This window comes from Glycine soja, chromosome 10 (assembly GCF_004193775.1).
Source record: "Glycine soja cultivar W05 chromosome 10, ASM419377v2, whole genome shotgun sequence".
Taxonomy (NCBI): domain Eukaryota; kingdom Viridiplantae; phylum Streptophyta; class Magnoliopsida; order Fabales; family Fabaceae; genus Glycine; species Glycine soja.
In genome coordinates, this window is record NC_041011.1 from 48429520 (window position 1) to 48447126 (window position 17607).

Sequence of the window (17607 nt, forward strand, 5' to 3'; positions counted from 1 at the left end):
TGATATAATTAAAAAATTTGTACCAACTATCTATTAGAGAATTGCATTAATAATGTACTTCAGAGTTATTTAACTCCATTTTATTTGAGTTAGATAACCCTTTTTTTTTCAAAGGACAAACTCAACAATATAAAATGCTAGTTGGACTTAACAAACGTTGAAAGGAAATCATACTGCATACACAGTATTTATAAAGTAACAGAATAAGACATGAGCATATGCATATGCTCGGCAACATTACAAAATGGAAGAAGCATCAAACTTTCACCAACTTTTCCCCAAAAAGCATGTGAAGATAGAGAAAGAGCAAGAATCTGTTGCCCGGAAAGACTACCCTTAAAGGATATTCACAGCATAAGCCTCAAGCATATGCTTTTGAGTTTATTCCATGTCCTGAGCTTAAGTTGAAGAGCTTATAAATTGTAATGTTCATGGAACGTTGTGTGCAGCAGCAACAAGAGCTGAGCTCGCACATGATATAGTGAATAAGCAAAACAGCTATAGGGCTTCTCTTTATTGGCAGGAAATTATCATGACCACTTCATCAGATATCTTGCCAAAGGAGAGTTGCCCTGTTGCTACTTTAGCTTAATATATTGTAATCTTCTGTGCCATGCTATTTTAATTCAAGAGAAGTAGTATGCAAGGGAATGAAACTAGTTGCATTCATATGTTCATCTTCTTCTTCTTTTTTTCCTTTTTTCTTAAATTTTTTTTTCACAACTTGTTTTAAAGGAAGCAAATAATGTGATTTTTCTGACATTACCGTAATTATTTTTATAATTTAAAAGTCTTAATTGAATGTACAAGATTTTTTATTAATAAAAAGTCTTTTGTAATCCTTTAAAATCCTAATACATCCCCTTAGTCAAATAAGATTTTAAACAAGTGAGGTGTGTTAGAAATTAACTTAAAAACCTTGCCAAACACATTTAGTATCAAAGCAGTCAAATTGTTGAAATTATTGATGATCAAGTGAAGACACTCACAATTTCATCCCCTTTTTGGTTTTCAGCTGAAGCAGACCCAGAAATGGATTGGCTGAGAGAGCAGTGAAACAAGATTAATGAATGGGGATTTTCCTTTAAAGTATTTACTGTTGTCTGTTGAAGATACATTCGATAATGTGAAACTGATTTATTGCATACAAAGAAGCAAACAACAAACAGCTTAAGCTCTCAACAAAATGTGTCTTAAACACCCTTAATTCGAGTATTAGAAAAATTAGTCAAATACATTTATTAACATATTATATTATATATATATATATATATATATATACATTATTTATTATTGACTTAAATTTATTAAAAAAAATAAAATCTTGTAAATATTATCTTTTATTTAATAAGTTTCACTCCTAAACGTATAATTTTCAGTAAAATTTAACTAATGATTAAAAGTAATTAGAAAAAAAAATCTGAGCATGTATCTTCCTATACTCTTCTTCCAATAATGAAAACGCATTGAATAGTCAAACGAGACATTTGTGGTCCCACGGCCCATCATAAGTCTTGTGAGTAAATGAGAACCAATTCCAAAGGGGTAACGATATGAAGTTATGACTTATGAACTCATATTTTTTTTAGCTTAAATATGTTTCTATCTTACTGTTATTTTTAATCTTTTAAAATTAAATTAGTTTTTTCAGTTTCTTAATTTTGCAAAATATTTTTAATCCCTCTTACGATAATCACCCATCACAAAGCCTTGTTTATATATATATATATATATATATATATTTCGTTCATGTAAATATACCAAGTTCAATTCCAGTTCATGTGTCAAATGTCGGTTCACTAAAAATTAAACAGGTGTAACTTCTATTTTTCTTTCTTCTCTTTCTCTCTCCTCCCACACCACCAGCAGCAGCCAGATCTGACCCCCGGCGAACACCCACCTCCGACCTTCATTTCTGGCTATGGTTATACTAGTGGTTATGGTTTATGATCTGCCAGACTTGAAGGATGAGCAGTGTGGTACGGTGGTTTCTTTGGTGGATGATGGTGGGATTTATTCCAAACAGGTGGTGTGCATGTAGGCTGAGGAGGGTCAAAATATTTGTTTGGTTTCGTAAATTGACAAAAATTTCACCAGACCAATTTCAATCTTGATTTGGGGAGTTTGGTTTTTGGACCTGATACTTGTTTTTTTTCTTCTTTTTTTTTTATATTTGTGGGAGTTTTGAACTGAACCCCCACAATTGTATTCTTACAAAAAAAAATTATTTTTTTCCTGCAACTTTATGAGGTTGAAACCCCTCATAAATCCTATTTAAATTTTAAAATAAAAAAAATATCACTTAAGTTGAGACATAATCGAGCCTAATTTTGGATAAAAAAATAATATTATAGTTTTACAAAAACAAAAAACGAATAAATATTTTTTGCAGGAATTAAAACTGAACTTTAATATATTTACATGAATAAAAATATATTTTTAAAAAAGTAAATTTAAACTTGGGGAAAAAAAACCAAATTTAAGAAGATAAGAAACATATTTAAACTTTTTTTATAATGTTTCATTGAGATTACCAAATTTTTTTAACGCACTTTTGTAGTATTGACATTTTTAAAATATTGGCGGCATATTTTCACTTTTTTTTTTTACAGATGCCGTATATATTTCACTCACTCTAAACATACTCTTGACTGTTTATCTTGCATTTCTTCCATATCAAGTCCCAAGTAAAAATAATAATATATATATTATGATTTTCAACGGATATCTCCTAAAATTGAGAAGGAACAAGAATAAGGATTTTAGATGCAATGAGATGGAGTTCATTCTATCATTTATCATTTCATTACAAATTTACAATTTAAACATCCTAAACAACAGAATAATTTAAATTCTATTTTACTTCATTTTATTCCATCATATTTCACTTACAAAAATACTCTCAAGATAAAGCTGTAAGTATTTTTGTAAGTAAACTTTTTGATGAGCTCTCGATTCAACTCCTTAAACTTTTTTCCAAAAAAAAAAGTTAAGATTGAAAACTAACGAGACACTTCAATTTACATTCAAGGGAGTATATATATGTGGTGAGGATATGCTTCATGTTTGTGACATATCATAGGATCAGAAAAGGGTTTCCATTTAAATTTCTAGATCGGTGAACATTGAGTGAGTACTTTTATCAGATCCATTCTAGAAAGCAAAAGAGATTAATGAAGAACAAGGACAAGATGGACGGGCTTATGAAAATGAGCAGCTTCGAGGGTATCCATAGCATAATTCTGAAGCATATGCTAATAGCTCCACTGGATTATACCATTTCTAGAACAGCCTGAGTTGCCTATAAAGTTTAATTACTAAATTCTCCTCCAAAATATCAGTCATAACCAGCAAAAAGATGCATTCATTCAGTGATAAGGCATCCCTTTATTGGCAGGCAATGGTGATTGGTTCAGCAATGCTAGTCAGTCCACGAAGCTATAGTGATTTGACACAGGTGAGTCGCCCTGTTGGCTGCAGAAACCTAAAGAATATTTTTTTAAAAATTACAAAAGTAGAGACATTGATAACAAATTGCGTACAACTCTTTTAAAACTAAAAAGACCTTGTTAAAAAATATATATGTGATGTGCAAGTCCCACCTTCTTGGATGAGCCAATAGCTATATAAGTGCTTGCTTTTGAATCAACCTGTTTCCAACCAAGTACATATGAGTTCAAACTTTACGTTTAAACTCAATCTAGCAAATAATTTGTGAAGTTTCAGCACTTAAGTTTTAACGAATAACATTTGTATATACTTAATATTGTTCTAACTTAATTATCGGTTTTTATTGGTAGAATAGTGTGTGTGTGGGGGGGTGGGGGGGTCTATGTGATGTCTCTTCCATGCAATGCCTAAAATTCGGTGTGCTGGGTCTTTTAGACTTTTACAGTATTATGATCCGGCTTTTGTTGTCAATGATGTTTGTGAGACAAGATGTGAACCATTTTTGAAATGTTACAATATTACAGAGTTCTCTTTTCTGAGCCACATATGGTATAAAAGATAAGGAATCATGCAGGATAACGATGGAAAAAAAATATTTGCCTTAGCTAGCTGTATTGCAAAAAGAGACACAAGTGCAACAAAAAATCAACTTTGCCAAGGAAATCTTGTAGAAGGTCATTAAAATCTATAAACACGGAATATATATGTTTAAATTAAAGGGCGTGACATAAAAATAGATGTCCCAAACTTGCTGAAGTAGGAAAAGCAAACACAAACATAAAAGAAACAATAAGACATGACACAAGAACTTTGATGTCGGTTTCTTTTCTCCACTTCTCTCATTTAAAGTATCAGGAATCTACAAATTTATGAGCCTCAAGCATGAACAAATGTCAGCAAATGAAAGCAGCATTGATGAGTGGATATTGATGGCATAAACCTCAAGCATATGCCTATGTTATATAGTGGTATATTCCTTCTTCTAAGCTATAAAGACTGCTCAAGGCTCAAGTATCTCAAGCAAATCAGAGGCAGTTCAATGTACAAGCTCCTATTCAAGTTGAAAACTGTTTTAGTGAGCAAATCAGCAATAGGGCTCCTCTCTCCTGGCATGTAAACTGTCATTATTTTGGTAGTTTCCTACCAAAAGTTAGTATTAGCAACATGCCAAGGGAGAGTTGCCCTTTGGCTGCTTTAGCTTAATCTCATGGATTGGTAGCAAATAAGAGGGTAATGCAAGGTTAAAGGAATTGCATATCTTTAGCCTAACATCCTTATGAGTTTATTCTTCAGCAGCATTTTCCTAGTGTCATGTAAAAGCTAATAACATGTTATGAAAGATGCTTGAGAATGTAAGTTTCCACTTTCCACCAATGTGTTTTCCGGGGATTTAGCATTCGCCTCATAAACAGTGAGCACTATTTTATTTCTAAACTTGGTTTTTTTTAAGCACAGGATGCTGGCAAAATTAGTAATTATTATTTTTTAAAGAAGTTGAACTAAATGTGTGTGCAATTTGCACATCCTACATTATTTTCACTCGAATTTCTATAACATATTTCATAAATCATTTTTCTTATTTCTTTTCATTACATCCTTTATATTATTTCACATTTTTCTTTCTTCTCTTCCTACGTCTCTTCTTGTTGTAAGATATGTTGTGAAAAAAAAGTATTGGCAAACTAGCTTTACTCATCACTAATATGATAATTTTTAGTGACTAGTCCTAGATATTTTTAAGAGATCTATATATTCAGTTTTATTTGATGATAAAAAAAATGAGTTAAAAAAGCTTTAACATGAATAATCATTTTTGTGTTTTTTTATTTATCGTTGACATGAGTTTATTTAAAAATACACTAAGAAAAATGCTTTATTACGCAATTCAAGAGCAGAAAAAGGCTTGATGGACCGAGTCGTTAGCAGATCATAAATTCTCAAAATAGGTTATAAACACTTAAAAAATATTTCGCTTACTGTTTTAGTTTTTAAATTTAAGGTGTGTATTTTTTTGTCCCTAAATTTTGAAGATTGTATTTTTTTAGTCCCTAATATAATAAATGATAATTTTTAGTTGTCTTAAATTAAATTTTATTTTTTAATCATTTGAATTTGAAAACTGTCATAAAATATTAAAAAAAATTATCACAAAGTACTTAAAAACTGTTATAAAATGTCTAGGGATTAAAAAAAGTAATATATTGTTAATATAATTATTTTAAACTAATGATGTAAACGTATGGATTCTCTGCTTGAAGCGTGTTGCCTTTGCAGCCAAAAAATACAAAAAGAAAAAGAGAGAGGATAAAAAATTGAAGTTAGATAATAGAGAGATGAAACGGCTGTAGAGGTCTAGAGGGACTGTAGAGAGGATGACCACAGAGGATCCAAACTCAAGATACAATGTGTCATATTCATGAACAATTTTATTCATATAAATTATTAATATATATTATCGGTATATCATACTAAATAGTATAATATATTATACTTGGAAAATAAATTATACATTAGTATAAAATATTTTTATTATGTTATTCAATCACAACAATTCCCTTTAAAAATATGCTGATACAAATGTCAAATTTATACTAATAAACATTTTCCTTATTTAATTAGTAGGATTTTTTTAGAAAATAGATTATACAATGACAATTTAAAACAGTTTTAAATACATCTATATTGAATTCTTTATTTATAAGGGCCAAACATTTTTTTATGAGAAAATAAATTATATACTAAAACAATTTTATATTATTATTCAATTATAATTTATTATATATAATAAATTTACTAACTTTTATAATAATTACTTAAAGTTACATTCGTGATAATTTTGTATTAATTTAATGTGTAGTTTTTTTGTTTTACGATGAACGGTGTAGTTTTTATATTGAGGATATATAACCATTAAATTATTGTTTTATATCCCTCATTTGAAAAGCTTAAGAAGATGAGTAGATGATTAATTAATTAAAGTTAACTTTTGGCTTAATAGTCGGAAAACACTTTTGTTTCAATACACGCCTCAATCTTCACTTTATATAGTGTGAGTTAATCATAGTTAACAATAATTAATAGTACAAAGGCCACTTTAATTTGCAATTTATGAGTTCTTTATTTCTCTCTTTTTCAATCAAAATTAGTTAGGCGCTGATCTTAAAAATAACTAGTTTTCCAATTCAACTACCAGATTTTAAAAAACAGTTCCAATTGGGGACTTCAACCCTTCAAAGTGGACTTAACTAGCTACCATGCAGCTCACTTTATGATATTCAAAGAAAAAGAAGAAGATCTTACACAATTTTATTTTACGAACATCAAACGATCTTTTATAGAAACTATTATCAGTTAACACCTTAAAGTATACCTTGAACAGAATTAAAAAAAAGTATACCTTCGAAACGTTTTGAGATTATTTGTTTTGACAGAAGTTTTGAGAAGTTTATGAAGATTAATAGCCTTAACTGTCAATAATTGGACTTTATTTGATTCCTACATTGTCAGTAGCCGAGGAGGGATGGTGAAAAGTAAATAAATATATAAAAATTGTTAGGTGAAGATGAAAAAGTAATTCAAAGTGATTAAGCCACACATAAGGAGAAATTTAAGGGAGTAAGTGAGGAATTAGAAATAAAAAGAAGATGAGTGGTTAGCGGTGAAGATCCCTTATGCTTAGGGAAGCTTGCATTTCGGACAAGTTTAAATGGAGACAGATACCCCCAAACTCATCTTTTTGTTAAAAAAAAAAAAAAAAACTAAGTAGAGGATAAACTCACATAACAAGTAGACCTTGCATTCCTAAATCTAAAAATGATGTCATTAAGCCTTTTTTTTTCTCCCCCTCATAACAATTAGTGATTCGTATGAATAATTAAAAGAGTTAAATATATTTTTAGTATATATAATTTAATGATTTTTTTTTATTTTTGTTTCTGTGATTTTTTTTATTTTAGTTCTTTTAAAATGTGTTTATTTTATTTTTTATTTTTAAAGTATTTTAAATAACACTTTAAATAGTAAAAAAATCATTATATGAAACACTTTAATAACAAAAAACAAACAAAATATTTTATAATGACTAAAATGGAAAAAAATTATAAAAATAAAAATGAAAAATTCAACCCAATTAAAAAGAGTTTTTTTATCCACAAAAGACAAATTAATATGAATAAAAAGAGTAAATACAAACCTATACCACTTTTTCTTTTTTTCTTGTACTCCTACCTTATCAAAAACAAAAACTACTTTCTCTTATTGAATCTGATGTAATCTCTTGTCACCTTTCCGGTTAAATATCAGATGACTTCAGTTTTTTTTTTAAAAAAAAAAAACACCCAACTTCGATTTCTGCTTTTAAAACCATGTCCTTGATTTGAAATGGCTTCCCATGCATGATCAAGATGCATGTCTTGTGTACATAATTATCCCCATGCGTAAATATGACTCTTTCGACTTTCATAGGCGATAAACGAGCTTAAATGTTGCACTTATTATGTGATGCTGAGAGACAGAAGAAAACTATATCTGCATCTTTCTAAAATTAGGTGTTTATCATAATTCCACCAAACAAAACTACAGAAGGAAACGAAAACACAAAAGAAATGGAATAAAAATAATTTCCAAAAGTAAGCCCAAGCTGTCCCAATGTCGAATATAATGTCCATCTCCATCCATCGTTCAGAGCATTGTTTTTGCAGTACTCTTTAGTCTTTATTTCTTTATTGGTGCAACTACGTGAAACTTTAGTCTTTAGGATATTTTAAAAATAATTTAATGTTTAAACTTCGGTAAACAAAACTCTTTCGCGTGTCGTACAATAACGGGTCTTCTAAAGTGAATAAATTTTATGATCGTTAACACCTGTCTCCATAATTTTCCTGACAAATACATCAATAGTTTCATTTTTTTATATTTTTTATTATATAAAATTAAAAATAAATTATTTATTTTTTGTGTAAACCTTTTGGGTGCAAAGTTATTGTTATTATTTTAGCATCAACCACGTAAATTAATTAGTCTAGAAAGAAAGAAATTTAGTGTCTATTAGTTTCGATTTAGGGTTTGTTCTAGTACGTAAAAAGTCTCACAAAATCGTGAGCTTCAAACTAATATCAAAGTATATAATACCTTTGACAAACATACCCGGGAGAATTGTTTCATATAGAAAATAACTAGTGTTTATCAAAAGTTATTATTACCAAATTATAATGGATACATATATAAAACTATTTAATCCTAGAAGGCAAACCCTTAATTTCGCAACTAATTTTGCACTCTTCTTTTTCCTCGGTTCCCTGCAAAACACACCAAACCTTCTTTGCGCTGTGCCTGCAGCTTTGCCTTTTCTTTTTCGTTAATTGCAGTCACTTTAATGACAGTCAAATTCACCTCTTTTTTGAATAAAAGGTTTTCCTCATCATAAGCTTGCCTCAAATTTTTTATATGGGTTACTGAGCCCAGTCTCCTCACACATTAAGCATCCTTCCACTAGCAAAAACAAACCAATAATATACTGTAAAATTATTTTAATATAGCAAGAGGCGAGTATTCATTGGAATGAAATTATTTCACTTTAACTAATGTCTTGGATTCGAGCTCTAAATATATAATTGTGTTAAAATTTGAAACAAGAGTTTTGTCAACTCATAGATCCAACTGATCAAATAAAATTGTCATCAATGAAACATACATGTGATTCATACCAAAAGAAAAAAAAAAAACATTTCAATATACTTATGGACAAGTATGTTCACTCAATATATTCAACGGAGAGAAGCATTAATTTATGGAGGTTCATGAGGACAATATCCCACCTCAGCTCAATCTTTGAAGGGCAAGTAATAATGCATCCACAATCATGGAGCTTTTGTTTTGGATTTATTTTGTAACACTTGAACCTTAAGCAAGCATTGTCCGCAAGTACTTAGAAGATTTCTCAAGAGACTTTTCTTTAGGACCTAATCGATAATGCCGGCTTAGAAAACGACCATTCTGTCCTCCACTCACTATTGCTTTCAAGTACCTGGCTCCACCTTTTACTCTCACAAACGTGTTCATTCTTCACCCATATACCAAAGATTTTTGTACGAGATTTTTCATTAGACCAAACTTAACTACTAACCAACTTTCTAGCTGGCAGAACTTGTGTTCTGCAGTATTTGTGCCTATTTAGATAATCAACTTGGTGACCTTCGAGTGTTGCCTAGGTATATCACTAGCATACATAGTCAACAATTTTTTTTTACCATTTTCAGAAAATTAAATTATTGATTCTATATTAAGTACACTACTTGCATATATGCTGTACTAATTGCACTTAACTCATGAAGACCAAAATTAAATTAGCATCATTATTCTTATATTCTATATGCATGTGCAATGATAAATTATTCATCACTTACATTTGATCACTTTCTATGTAAACTCATGTTTTCTGTTATCACGAATAATCACTGGACAAGTTGAATTGACCAAAAGAACAAAAGAATAAGAAATGGAGAGGAGTCACTAGTTAGTACAAGTAAGCAAAATAATTTAATTAGGTGCAACAATAAATGTTATAAACTTTTTCTTTTTTTTCTATAACGTGTTAGGAAATCTCCCAAAGTATACATCACTACCACCATCACGCCTAGATGCAGATTGATTGGCCTGTGGGACACAGTATTATAAGAGGTCAACTTGACAAACCACCCAAGAAATAGTCCAAATTGTGCTACCTGACCTTGTCAATGAGTTCACACAATACCGTATCAGCCACATAATTACAAATAAACCAACACAAACATTCTGTAATTTTCTCTTTGTGTGTTTCTTATAGAGAAATTAAACCATCAGCAAATCCAAGTGTCAAACAGGTATATATAAACAACCAGAATTGTCTGTGAGTGCAAAGAAGCAAAAAAAGATGCAATCACTTGGTCAAAATGAGGCATCTCTAGCATGCCCTCAAGGGTGTTGCCCTACTTCTTTATTGTTCAACCCTCCACCACCACCACCACAATCTCAGAACACAACAGCCAAACCTAGAAACAGTTCTGCAGAGTGTAGACACAGCTTTGCAGCCACAACAGCATCCTCAATCTTCCCAAACACCAAATTCACCAACCATGAGTCCCTTCCTTCTCTGCATGAATCATTCAGTGAGTTCAAGAAAGTGTATCCTCAATACTCCGAGACTGATCAAGTGGACCATGTGAGAGCCAAAGAATATTACCACCTCTCTTTCTCCAACCAATCATGCCTTGACTACATTGGTATTGGCCTCTTCTCCTATTACCAACGCCAACACCACCATGACACCTCAAAAACCCAACTTGCATCTTCTTCAACACCCCAATATTCTGATAATATTCCCTTCTTTAGCATATCCTACAAGACTGGGAATCTGAAGACACTTTTGCTTCATGGGGGGCAGGAATCAGAGTTTGAGTCTGCAATGAGGAGAAGAATAATGAAGTTCCTCAACATTTCTGACAATGACTACTTCATGGTTTTCACAGCAAACAGAACCTCAGCTTTCAAGCTTGTGGCAGACTCATATCCATTCCAATCTAGCAAGAAGCTTCTGACAGTTTATGACTATGAGAGTGAGGCAGTGGAAGCAATGATTAGTTGCTCAGAGAAGAGAGGAGCCAAGGCCATGTCAGCTGAATTCTCATGGCCAAGGCTGAGGATTCGGTCAACAAAACTGAGGAAGATAATTGTTAGCAAGAGGAAGAAGAACAAGAAGAAAAGGGGTCTCTTTGTGTTCCCACTTCACTCCAGGGTAACAGGAGCAAGATATGCTTACCTGTGGATGAGCATAGCTCAGGAGAATGGGTGGCATGTGTTGCTTGATGCTTGTGCATTGGGACCAAAAGACATGGACAGCTTTGGCCTCTCTCTCTTTCAACCTGATTTTCTCATCTGTTCTTTCTACAAGGTCTTTGGAGAAAATCCATCAGGGTTTGGATGCCTTTTTGTCAAGAAATCTGCTATCTCCACTCTTGAATCCTCATCTTGTGCTGGAATTGTGAACCTTGTGCCAGAAAGGTTGCTACTTCAGCCATCAGAGGATAAGCATTCTTCTAAGCAAAAACCATTGTCTATATTACAAGAACAAGAGTTATCTTCCTTGAGTTCTTTCTCTGGTCGGATACAAACCTCACAAGCTATCAAAGTTGAACAAGAATTATCGGAGCTTCAGATCATAGCGGCACCTGCAAAACCAAAAGAAGGTTCTGGAAGTGTGGAAGCAAAAGGACCAGTTGAGAGCCTTCAAAGTAAGAAAGCACAAGATAGTGGTGAGAATGGGGGTTTTAACATTGAGTGCAGGTGTTTGGATCAAGTGGACTCTTTGGGATTGATAATGATCACCAATAGAACGAGGTACCTTATAAATTGGCTGGTGAACTCCATGATGAAGCTGAAGCACCCTAATGCAGAAGGGGTTCCCCTAGTCAAGATTTATGGTCCTAAGGTGAAATTTGATAGGGGACCTGCTTTGGCTTTCAATGTGTTTGATTGGAAAGGTGAAAAGGTTGAGCCTGTCCTTGTACAGAAGCTTGCTGATAGGAACAATATATCTCTCAGAGTAACCACCAACAAGAAGAAAGATAGAGATGAGCTAGGAGTAACTGTGGTTACTGCTGCATTAAGCTTCCTGGCTAATTTTGAAGATGTATATAAACTATGGACTTTTGTTGCCAGGTTCCTTGATGCTGATTTTGTGGAGAAGGAGAGATGGAGATACACAGCTCTCAATCAGAAAACAATTGAAGTTTAATACAATAAATTTCACTTCATTCTTCTGGATTGTGGAACGAAGAAGACTCAAGAGTGTGGATTCGGATGAGGATTTCAAGAGGAGAAAATAGTTTACCTATCCAATCATTTTGTTGATTAGTTCATAAGTCATATAGACAATTCAGCAGTCAAATATATTTGATTTTACTTGCTTCTTCTGTTTTGTCCTTGCATACATATTCAGGCAAAGAAATCACAGCTAGAAAATTGAATATACCCTTCTATTTATTCCCAAACTGACAAAAGTGTAAGTTCCAGCACTAGTATATTGAGCAACTATTCTTCAATGATATGTATGTCTATTTAACAAAAATCAAAATAAACAATAGGCGAGGTTGGTTCTACCTCAGTTTTCTTGTCACTACACTGTCTTTGATCGATTATTGATGGCATGGTTACATTTGAGGACCGATAAATCAAATTTATTATGCTGAAGACCAATGACCAAACTAGAACTTGGTAAATTAAATGAATAGTTTGATTATTTGATTATGGTCCTTCACAATTCACAATAGGTACATTTTCTTTTACAAAGAATGCTAAAAGGTATGAAACTCTTTGAAACAACATTCTCGATCTCTAAACAATCTTTTTCTCTCTCCATTCATATATATACCCCTCTTTTGGTTGATAAAGTCGTTCTTAACACTTTCTTTTACGAAAAGTGTATTAAATAGCATTGCTGTTTTTTTACTTATATACCAGACTGTTCACTACAAAAGAATAAAAAGAAAAAAGAAAAAATATCATACATACCCCTCTTTTTATTGATAAAGTCATTCTAATCACTTTCTTTTATTGTATCAAACAGCATTGTTGTTTTCTGACTTACCAAATTGTTCCCAAAAAAAACATAGCCAAAGATGACTGTTTTTCACTGTACTGAAACTAGAGTTTTTTTGTGTGTGTGTGTGAAAATGATATAAGCTGCAGTAACCGAGAAGAATATATCGTATTCGATTGCTCACAAAAAATATGGGTTAAGGATGAAGCCATACTTGTTAACACACGAGGAGGTTTGAGGTTAATGTTGTATTGGTAGTATTGGTGGTTTCCGAAAAATCTTATGGTTAGAATGAACCAATCAAGAAGAAACAAAAGTTTTTTTTTTTTAAAGGCAGTCAAGAAACAAAAGTAAGTCGATGTTATTATTTTATAAACACCGTTACATGTCCTAATGTTCTATTTAAAAGGTTTGAATCAACACCTTATGGCTTGGACACATTGCAATTTGCAAGGGATAGAAATTCAAATAGAGTTTCTTTTTCTTCAATTTATTTAGATTAATTTCTATACTATGTCAAATTTTACACTATCAAAATATAACTTTTAAAATAATTATTATAAAAATCATTAAATTATTATATATAATGATTTCTTATTGATTCACATAGTAAAAATTCTTTATTCTATAATCATACACTAATCTTTCATCCAAATAAGACAACACTGTTCTGTTGGCATATTAAATAGATTTAGAATGCGCACTAGGGTAAACGAGAATTTAATATTAAAAAAAATGAAGCATAAAGCTCGAAGTTGTTTCGTCACTTAAAAACCAAAATAAAAACAACAAATTCTAAATAGTATTCACAATAGCAATCAATAAGGGATTAAGACTGACTTTGATATTTGTGTCTTAACGACTTGACATTGTTACAAGTCTCCCTTTCTTATTCCCATTATTCAAACACGACCTCCACGGAATGCAGCCGAGTAAGGAGTTTATTCAAACAAGTTATTTCTCCACCAAGAAGTTCACATCATTAATGTATTTTATTTTCTCTCACCTACCAATCTGAGGAGGCTCTTAGTCCTTGTTTGATTTCAGTATGAGTAATAGCCATAAAATCATAATATATACATGTAATTGTGAAACCCCTTCTTTTTCAAACCTTTTCAGTCGTAGCGAGACGTTCCGGAAATGACAAATTCTGAAACCCCTTCTTAAATAACTATGTTAGTACTTGGTGTAGGCTTTTTTACACAGATGGATAAATTTTTTAAAACAAATACATGAAGAGATAGATTTTAAAAATATTACTGATATGAGTATGGGATAAGTTATGTTTTAAAACATGATTTCATATAAAAAATCGTGTTTTAAAACATGATTTTACAAAGTCAAATTAAAAAAAATACTAAAATCGTATTTTAAAATACGACTTCAAGTATTATTTTCTTTTTTAAAAAAAGTTATGAAGTCATAATTCAACTTTAGTCTTTTTTAAAAAAAATATTATAAAAGAGTGGAGTTTTAAAAGACTTCAATATTTAAAAAAGAAAAAAAAGGTTGTGATTATAATTGTGTCTTCATAATTTTTTTTAAAAAAAATAATACTTAAATTCGTGTTTTAAAAGATGACTTCAGTATTTTTTTTTTAAAAAAATTGACTTTATCGTATTTTAAAACAAGACTTACTCACTCCTGTAATTTTTTTAAAAAAATTACCCATTTGTGTAAAAAACAAAACCCTACTTGGTAAAACAGCTACTTTAATTTACACAACTAATGTAAATAAAGTTTATTCAAGATTTTCTCGCCTTTAAAATTTGAATCTGACTTAGGAAAAAAATTTGGCATGCTCATGGCCCAGGAAGATCTACTAAAATATTAAATATATGGTGGAGATCTTTCGTTACAAAGACGACATGCATTGCATATGAGTTAACGCATTCCATATCTAAACTTATCCAAGTGGCTTATATTTCTCTGTTTCGGTCTCAATGTCAGAGCTTGAGGCACAGTAACTTAACTACTCTCATCAAAGTTCAGCTGACCATGGACCAATCCCTCACAATCATAAACATGAAACTCTGGCCCCTATAAAAGGCAACTACGTATCCACCTTGCTCTTGAATTGCTTCTCAATGCAAAAGCTAATTAGTTTAATTTGGCATAAGGGTAACATACGGTGGTTTCATGTAACTATTATGAACTTCCAAAACGAGTCCAAATCTGACCACTGAGAGAACATAGATAAACAAGTCTAAAATCATTTAGGCTTGTCAGTTTGATCAAGAAAGGGTATTAATATGCCCCTCAAGGTAGATTTGATTGGCAAGGATGTTTAGTAGTACGTAAATTTCCTCACTTTGAGGATGGCTATTGTCTCCAACTAAAAATTCATGACTCATACCATCCACCCTTATGATGCTAGAACCTGGAGCCTTGCTTATTCCTTTTTGCTTCATCAGTCTCCTAACACTTCTCACTTCAGCCCATTTCTTGTTAGTTGCATACAGATTAGAAAGAAGCACATATATTCCACTATCTTGGAATTCAACATTCGGAAGTGATTTCAACATTTCTTGGGTGAATCCAACATTCCCATACGTATTGCGGGAACTCAAAAGAGCTCCTAGGATCTGCACATCAGGGGGCATAGGCATTGTCTTTATTAACTCCACAGCTTCCCCTACCAGTCCAGCCCTGCAGAGCAAATCAACCATGCATCCATAGTGTTCTAAACAGGGAGAGAGGTTGTAGAGAGGACTTGTCATCTCATTGAAATACTTGCGGCCTTCATCAACCAAACCATTATGGCAGCAAGCTGTAAAAACAGCTAGAAATGTCACCTCATTAGGCCTTGTGCCAGACTCAACCAAATCTTCAAATTGTTTCAATGCTTCCTTCCCGTATCCATTTATTGCTAGACCACCTATATAGGCATTCCAAGTGCGGATATTCTTAGAAGGCATTCCATTGAAGATACGCTGTGCCATATCTATGCAACCACATTTTGCATACATGTCAACCAATGTCGTTCCTATATGAACATCCCACTTGATACGGTGGCAATCAATGTATTCATGGACCCATCTGCCACAATCAAGAAGCCCAAGACTGGCACAAGCAGAAAGCACACTAGTCAGTATAACCCCATCAGGCTCAAAACCTGAGGCCTGCATTTGACTGAACAAGTCCAGTGATTCCCTGGGAGACTGGCACTGCACTAATCCGCCTATCATACTAGTCCATGAAATAATATCCTTTTCAGGCATCTCATCAAACATTTTTCTTGCATCAGTCACAGAGTCACACTTCATATACATATCCAACACAGCATTGCATACCACCAACTCCTCCCCATACAGACATTTGAAAACCAACCCATGAATTCCCTTCCCCAGATTTAAACGACCCAATTTCCCACAGGCTCCAAGTATGCTAACAAAGGTTCCCACATTAGGCTCCACATTCATTCTCAAAAACAACGAAATGGCCTCATTAAACAACCCAGTCTTCACATACCCAGATATCAAACCAGTCCAAGAGACCACATCTCTCACAAGCATGTCCTCAAACACCTTGCCAGCACCAACATTGTCCCCACAAATGCTATAAACATGGACAAGAGTGTTTTGCACATAAATATCACACCACAATCCAGTCTTAACAGACACTGAATGAAACTGTCTAACCTCTCCAATCCCAGAAAACTTAGCACAAGATTTCAAAACTGCTGGAAAAGTGTACACATCAGGCACAAAACCATTCCTAACAGTCCATCTATAAATCAGGATTGCAAGCCAGGGTAACTGGCCCGAGGCATAACCTGAAATCAACAAATTGCAAGGGAAAGAGCTCAAGCTCCAATCAAATTGCTTCAGGAAATTGCAAGGGTAATGAACATCAGTGATATGTTTTCCCAAAAAGTTTGCAGCTTTGGTGACAACCAAATCATTAGTAACAAGGGCAGAAGTCAAAAGATGCGCATGGATTTGCTTGAAGGATCTCAAGTCGTTGCATTTGTGAATCAAATCCAAGAGAACCCATTTCAGAGATTGCCCAGCCTTATTCATGCTAATGATCAATGTTCAAAAATCCATGCAAAATCTTTCACTTGTCTAGTGGTGAAGAGGGAAGGAACGGGAGAATAATCATGGATTCGAATCTTTTACTGATAAAAAGTAACCCTATTAACAATTAATGTTTGTCAATAAAAAGAAATTGTGAACATTCATTGTCACGCTTATTGGCACGTCTATTGAACCGAACGAGTTTCCTATGTTCATCTTCTTCATAATTCCACTCTACCAAAATGGTATACTTTTTTAAAAAATATTGGTTTAACTATTAATTTCATTCTATGCTTGTCCGCTTTTTGTTGTGCGTTGCACCTGCATTTTAAAACTCTTTTACGAAAAAAAAATTATACGAAGATAAAAAAAATTGTAAGAATTTTATTATAAGAGATTTAAAAGTTTTTTTTTATGTTGTCGCTGAACGAGTGTATGATAATTTTATAAGTTTAATGATTATGCATTCATCTAAAAAATGATTATCTACTGATGGTATAATTTTATATTATGATTTAATTATTATAAAAATATAAATTTATTATAGTCTATAGATGATAAATT

The 17607-nt window shown here is 32.4% G+C and overlaps 2 protein-coding genes and 1 long non-coding RNA gene across 3 annotated transcripts; 2 read left to right on the forward strand and 1 right to left on the reverse strand.

The window, feature by feature from the left end:
* Positions 1 to 244: 244 nt before the first annotated feature.
* LOC114369701 lies at positions 245 to 1163 on the forward strand. The gene is made up of 2 exons (XR_003657683.1): positions 245 to 598; positions 1016 to 1163. It is a non-coding gene; the product is annotated as an uncharacterized LOC114369701 (long non-coding RNA).
* A 9079-nt stretch (positions 1164 to 10242) lies between these two features.
* Positions 10243 to 12601, forward strand: LOC114369937. Its single transcript, XM_028327219.1, has one exon. The coding sequence runs from the start codon at positions 10361 to 10363 to the stop codon at positions 12218 to 12220; it is 1860 nt and encodes a 619-aa protein (XP_028183020.1). The 5' UTR covers positions 10243 to 10360; the 3' UTR covers positions 12221 to 12601.
* Positions 12602 to 14842: 2241 nt separating this feature from the next.
* Positions 14843 to 17286, reverse strand: LOC114370632 (pentatricopeptide repeat-containing protein At4g38010-like). Its single transcript, XM_028328023.1, has one exon. The coding sequence runs from the start codon at positions 17044 to 17046 to the stop codon at positions 15259 to 15261; it is 1788 nt and encodes a 595-aa protein (XP_028183824.1). The 5' UTR covers positions 17047 to 17286; the 3' UTR covers positions 14843 to 15258.
* Positions 17287 to 17607: the final 321 nt, after the last annotated feature.